This window comes from Anas acuta, chromosome 8, assembly GCF_963932015.1.
Source record: "Anas acuta chromosome 8, bAnaAcu1.1, whole genome shotgun sequence".
NCBI classification, from domain to species: domain Eukaryota; kingdom Metazoa; phylum Chordata; class Aves; order Anseriformes; family Anatidae; genus Anas; species Anas acuta.
This window is the reverse complement of record NC_088986.1, coordinates 4,736,933-4,743,898: the sequence shown is the minus strand read 5'-3', so window position 1 is coordinate 4,743,898 and position 6,966 is coordinate 4,736,933. Positions and strand designations below refer to the sequence as shown.

General features: G+C 37.4%; 1 protein-coding gene across 21 annotated transcripts in view; it reads right to left on the bottom strand.

The window, feature by feature from the left end:
* Positions 1-3,449: 3,449 nt before the first annotated feature.
* The window catches only part of DAB1 (DAB adaptor protein 1), a 421,093-nt gene continuing 417,576 nt past the window's right edge, over positions 3,450-6,966 (bottom strand). For all 21 annotated transcript variants that reach the window (XR_011098715.1, XR_011098716.1, XM_068689787.1 and 18 more), the window contains one exon: positions 3,450-6,788. Coding sequence is in view for 15 of the 21 variants with exons in the window: in XM_068689787.1 (XP_068545888.1) it covers positions 6,744-6,788 (45 nt within the window). In the remaining 6 variants the exon portion in view is untranslated. The remainder of the gene's footprint in view (positions 6,789-6,966) is intronic.

The following is a 6,966-nucleotide window of genomic DNA, read 5'->3' as shown; positions in this document are numbered from 1 at the left end:
CCTTCTTCATTGCTGAGTGTAATAGCCCCGGCTGTCTGCTGAGCTGTTTTTTAAATCCCAAAGCACTTAACCCTAACAGTGCTCTAAGACACTGAAAGTGGGTTTTATCACACTTGAAAATGAAGGCTCGCTAAGTGTCCATCATGAGCTTTCAAGTGCAATGCATCCTTTGTAGGGTTCCTAACACCAACAAAAGTTTGTAACCTCTTGCCCCTGTAAATAAAACCCATACAGTTTCACCAAAGGTGATTTTTTTTTTTAATGGCTGCTTTCTGCCCAAATTAAAACTAACACATATTAGTGATGAAAGGCCCTCCGTGGAAAAGGTTAGATGGGAGCAAGAAGTTTTTATACTGGTCAAAAACAATTTATCTTTCTCCTTTTCTGAAAAAAATCTTTTCATTCCCTCCTTCATAACTCATACTTCCTTCTGCAGAAGAACATAACTGTCTTATTCAAGGGTAAGAGGGGGATATCCCACAGATTTTAGTGGTGAAGAGCGTAAGGTGGCAAATACATGGTAAAGGTTACAAATAACAAACCCCAAGGAACATTTTCAGATCTTTACTTACAACTGACTCAGCATTTCTGTTTTGCATCATCTTTTCTGTTACTAATACAGTTGTTTTCTGGTAGTGAAGCTGCTATCTGTAAAGCCCTGGATATAAAAAATTCACCTTGTCAAGCTTATTCTCTGTTGTTGCCTTTTGATTCACTAAAAAGTAATGCCTCATAATGGCTTGGTCCAAACTAGGTAAAGGTACATCTACACTGAAAGCTCTAATTCTAGGGTCCTGTATAGCAGTGGTTGCAGTATCAAGTAGGCAATGAAAGAAAAAAACTCCATCTCCATCTCATCTCCATTGGACTTCAAGATAACACACACGAATTCATTTTCAAACTAGAAACTCAATGTACTTTGAAGAAAAACTGAGATTCTCATCATCTCACTGTCAAATAGTATAAAATTTACAGAGAATTGCAACAGCTTAAAGCTTTATAAGTTCTGCTTATTTCTAATACAACATGCTTCTGACCCTGAGAGCTTTTCTCAAGCTCCTAACAACTATCCGCTGTTAAGGAAGACAGAAATGGCACAAAAGTCTTCACACTTGAAGTACCTGGCAATAATTCTTCATAATCCCTTATTTTCACAAATGTCTGAGGCCGAATGGACATTGATTTGCTGCCTGTTAACCTGTTTTTCTTTTAATCTATTGTGATATCCTTTCCTTGCTGGTTAGGAGCATTTACGTAAGTGGTGCTGCGGGAGCTATGAAATGGGATTGAAAAGCTAACAAATTGCATCAGATCTTAAAAGACCTTTAAAAAAATATACCCTGTATCTGAAAACCACTTGAATGGGTAACATTTGAGGCTATTCCTCTTGCTGAGATTTTTCAGGTGCTGATAAAACATTTTAGGGGTGATAGATGAGCCACAGGGCAAACACGTACATTGAGATAAGACTATTTAAAGCTCTAAAAACTAATAGCTGGACAATCGTTTCACTAATAGACCTGTTATTCCCTGCCTCCAGTAGGATAATTTTAGAAAGAGACAGGCAATGTAACAGGTAATCAGGAAATCGTATCAGGACATCTCTCCATATTCCTCACTGTCATGCTGAAATGTATAATTTGGTTCCCACATACTTTGAGACAGCCAGTGAAGCAAGAAATAAAACACCCTTCTCCCTTCCCCATGCCACCTCTCTGCTTTATCTGAGGTATTCAAAAAATGGCTCTTTACAGGGCTGCTCCTAAAAAGTGAATTAGACTGAGAAGACCAGCTTGTGCAAGACCTTGTTACAAGAGTACATACAGTAACTCTTACAGATGATGACTTTTGTAGTAATAACATCAGGCCACAGCCAGGAACAGGTGCGAGTCCCACTGGTTTCCCATACAGAAGCAGAATCAGATGCCAGGAGCCTTGCATGAGGCAGTACAAACAGCGTCAGCAATACTGGTAATATTTGAGTGGAATAGATGGCCAGCGTTACACATTCACCAAAAACCTGCACTTTCTGGCTTCCATATGGGATTTCACTTCGTTCATTTACCATCGTGTTTTCCGTGTTGGCTTAACAAGACAATTATAGACAATGAATCCAAACCTCTGGAGCAAAACTGACAGCAACCATCCCCTCTTCTTGCTTTGAAAATGATATTCTTCTGAATGAGGATGGTATTTACCGGAAAACTAATACCCATGAACCTGATAGGACATGAGTTGTTCAGAAAGAAAAGAAAGAAGGAAATGGTGCATGGAAATATATACCACAACCTTAGAAAAGGAAGCAACATTACCTTTGATCCAATGTAAACCAGTTCAAGTTGAGTATTCCCAGTCTGTACAAACAATTCTTTCCCAGAAGTCGCTGACATGGAAAAAAGAGCTCTGTCAAGAGTCCTTGTAAAACTGCACGGTGATCCTGAAAACTGTTTGCTAAATAAGTTGTCATTGCTGCAGGAGAGCATGGCCTTAATAAACATTAATTTAATTAGGATCATTTCTTTACCTACTTACACTTAAGGTAGATACTTTTACATTCAATCCACAGATTCCTACCATGCCTAAGTTTCAGTAACACATAATGCTGCAGCATGACCTACTGGACACTTCCAGCACATGAAAAAGGGACAGCAAGAAGACATTTAATTAAATGTATGTGCACACATACTGCTCTCTCTCTTCCTTTATATAGACACATACTTCTTACCCTTAAATTTCAATGTGGACTCTTTCATATTTGCATTATTTCTTGGCAAAACCATTACTCTTCATTTTGGCTGAAAGATCCAGTGCTTAGTTCCTCTGAAAATCAAGCAATTGCATTTTACATGTGGCCTCAGAGCTTGGCACCAGCAGAACACTTCAGCTTACCTTACACAGTGCCACACGAGGCAGAAAAGTCCCACTAGAAAAGAAGGGGACCAATAATACATTTTCTGGATCAAGGCTTGGCTCTCAATTCCGTATGCATTACTGGAAAGTTTGGTGTTTTACTACAAACTTGGAAAACTGTCATGTTTAAATGCACAATTTTCATTTTAAATCTTCCTCGAGCAAAATGATTTGCAGCTTCTCATTCTACAGAGTTGCTCCAGCTCTGGTAGCATTACACAGCACGTTTTCCCCAGGAACACGGGATTTAACAGGAGGTGACTAAAACAGTTAATGTTTCAAACAGCCCAGAAGAGGCCAAAAATAGGGAGGCAGCATCTAAAAGTAGCAAGTTTAGCCTCTGCAAGATAATCAACAACTAGGGTGATTAAGAAGAGGTGTTCTCCAAATAGAGGCAGTTATTTTTCTCAGATATTCTTTCCCGATTATTTAGTACCTGTCAAAAATTTTGGTCATGACAGATATTCACATTGCACTGTACAAATGCCAGAATTTTCACAGAAGAGCAAAAGCTATGGAACAAACTTAGTGAAATGACACCTTTTTAAAATGTTTTTATTCATAACAGTATTACATGGTGTGTTACAGAAATTAATGGAAAATTTCTAAAAATTTGTTGTTTTTTTTTTTGTTTGTTGCTGAATGCATTATACATAAAGTTAAAAATAATGTGTCCGTATGTGTTAACAAATGGTCATTATCTGAGGTAAAGTTAAAGTAGGTTTAGAAATGTACTGCAACAGTCATTTTATCTTTCTCATCTTTATTAAAAAAATATGTGTCAGAATGCAGAAATAAAAATGAATGAAAACCACGGAGTAAACATTTTTGCAAAGAAGGTGCCCAGTACGTTATTAGATGAAAGGTTTCATCAGACACTTGGATGACTACGATCTATCAAAATATCTTTTCATGACAGGTAAAGATCAAGAATCTACGGGGGATGACAACAAGATGGCTGGTGGGATTCCCTGGTTTTTAAATTTAAAGTGACGAATTTAGTGCTAGTGAAGGACGAGGGATTAAACAATTGCACAAGCTGGATATTTTAGTTATCTACAATACTGGTACAGTGCAGAGGCCTTACAATCCTCTCAAATCAGCATCTCAGTCATGACAATGACGATCTAATTTTATGACACGACAATTCAGAATTTAATTTTATTTATGAACATTGGCAAAGGTAAGACAGTGGTCCACGGGGATGGTCCAGCTGTCTCTCCCAAAACACTAAAATCCCAGCCTCCTTCCCTCCGCACCTATTTGTTGCAAGGACTATGTAAATGATCTGCTTCCTACAAATATGATGTCAATGGATCCTCTGAGACATAAATCTCTTCTTTTCCTTTCAACATTTTACCCCATAACTGGAGATGCGCTGACTAGACTAAACCTCAAATGTCTACGATGAATCAAAACTGTCTTCGTGGTTCCGTATGTAGGACAAAATTGAAAGGAGCCACTGAAGAAGAAGGTAGCACCACTGTGCAAACTAGGAAAATATACTTAATGCAATGTCCTTCAGAAACATTTTTACCTCTGCTTTTAATCCCAAAACGCTCAACCCCACCAAGTTTTAATTCATTGTCTCCGGTTAGAAAACTGACCTTTCTTCTGATGGGAAAATAAGATTTGCTACAAAACTGCTTGCACATGTCTAAGAAATAAGCATCAAACGACTGTGGATGGGGATAAAAGTTCTCTTCTCTGCAGGTTTGTTAGGTCTATTCACAGCTAATTTTTCATTCACATACATTCTGTAACGCACATTTCTCTAATTTCTCTAATTCAAAATAAAAGACTGGAATCATGTGGTGAGATTTGGTTATACGTATCCACAATTGCCACCCCAGGTATTCTGCCTTCTAAACCATTTTTAGCTTATAATAGAGATGAAAGAAAGTAAAATATTTATAACTCCAGGCCTATTTTAATCATGACAAAAATGCAAATCCTAATGTGTCAATTTAAAAACAAAATCTGCACAATAACCCTAAAAACAGATTAATCATTTAATTTCTTTAACCTTTTTTGTTTTTCTATTTTTTTCTTTTTTTTTCTATTTTTTTTCCTTTTTTTCTTCTTTTTCTTTTTTTTTCTTTTTAGTGTTAAACCACTAAATTCAATATACTGTAACTGCATAGGAACATCAGGAAAACACATTTGACCTGTATAACAATTCTCTGTAGGGCAAAAATATATAGATTCTTTATGAAAATCATGTGCTAAACATATGAACCCAAACACTGCACTTTTGCTTCATAAATGTAAAAAAACGGAAGTTTTAAATTCTTTCATTCTATGTGTAAACAGTTGGATGACTTCTATGCAGAGGTTCTGGAATCGTAAAGGAATGCCAATGAAATGTGAGTTCTCATATGTGGAGTATGCCTGTGTGAAAAAGCTAGATCATAAAATCATGTGTTCCCATTAATTTCACTAGTTGCTGACAAGCTGACTGCTTTTGGCAAATGCACTTGAGCTTCAGCCCATTATCGTAAGCATGTGAAAAAACGTATGTGATGTGAGAACCACAAATTGGGTTTGCCACACCTCCCAAGCACTGCAACTTGCTACCTTCTCTACCGTGTAATGGCATTAGTAAAAGAATTTTCATAACATTTATATTTACAAAAAAACTGGCAATTTTCATTCGAACTCCTTAAAGCCATTTCCCCTTTAACATTTAAAGAGTTTAACAGTAAGATTTTTTTTCAAGTTATAAAATAAAAATCCCATTTGATTTTTCTGATGTACAAAAAGTGATAAAGATGAACGATTTGATCACAGAATCAGTTCGTTATTCCAAAATCCATGCCACCGTTGTCCCATTTGTAAAGTCCTTTCCATCCAACTTCCCAAACCAGAATCATACCAGTATTATTTGGCAAATGATTTTTTTTCATCAAAAATGGCACACAGAGAAGAAAACACTTGTCTGCATAGCATTACAGCAGCAAGATATCGAAGAAATAAAAATATTCCTTTTCTGTACTTTGTTTAGAGTTTCCTAGGAAATAGTGAATCTTTCATCTCTTCCATCAGTGGGACTTGATGTCCTTCCTCTACCCACAACATGAGTATTCAAACAGAAAAGCAGCATTTCTTCCTCATGATGCGCTAGAACTTAAAGGTACATTTGGCAACATTTTCAGTCAGGATGGATAAACAACCGAGTTTTATTCTGTGGTTTCAAGTTAGGAATCGTTTCCGCAGGAGGTGTTTTGCTGTTAGATCTGTCACTCATACAAAACTACAGAATAAGAAATACAAAAAAAATGACACTGCCAGTATTTTGTTGTTTCTGTTGTTTAAATATGCCTACACAAGGGAAAAAAAAATAAGTCAGGATCAGCCTGATGTAAATGATGATGAAAAACATGTCACCGTGACATAAAAAGTGCCGACTTGTGCCCAAAAGGCTGCTGAATGATAATGCCACTGCTACATACAGATTCTGCTTTTTGCTCAAAAGAAAAGGAATGTCTGATACTCAGTAAATTTCAGATGCTCGTTATTTATATGTGGCATACAGAAGATAACCAATGTTGAAAAGAAGACCGAGGAGCAAGATTTCCTAGTCTGGATACCCATGACTTGTGGGGACAGGGCTGGACTCTTGGTGTGATAAGCAGGGAGTTTTTATTTTGTGCTGCCATAGGAATCTGCCATTGGTTGCCAAAAATCATCAGGAACACTCGCAGAGCCAGTCCAGGAGGGCAATCATCTATCCTTGCCAGCCAAAATCAATCGGAAAAAAGCATGAAAGCCAAAGGCCTGCCAGGTTGGTGGGTTTCATTCGAGTCTCGGAGCACCACAAGCCTGTACCAATGCTATTTCTTAGGTCTGTTGATCTGGGCGTAGAGAGGTTCTGCTTCCTGGGGATGATAAAAATAAAATAAGCAGAGATGTCTCCAGACATTTTTAGAACATTTTTAGAACATCTGCTTGAGAACAGCAATACCTCGTGAGTCAAAACCCAAAGGAAGTGTTTGTTTTCTGTGCTGCTTTGAGTGATCATGGCACCCCAGTTGGATTGTGAAGGAAATGTGATAT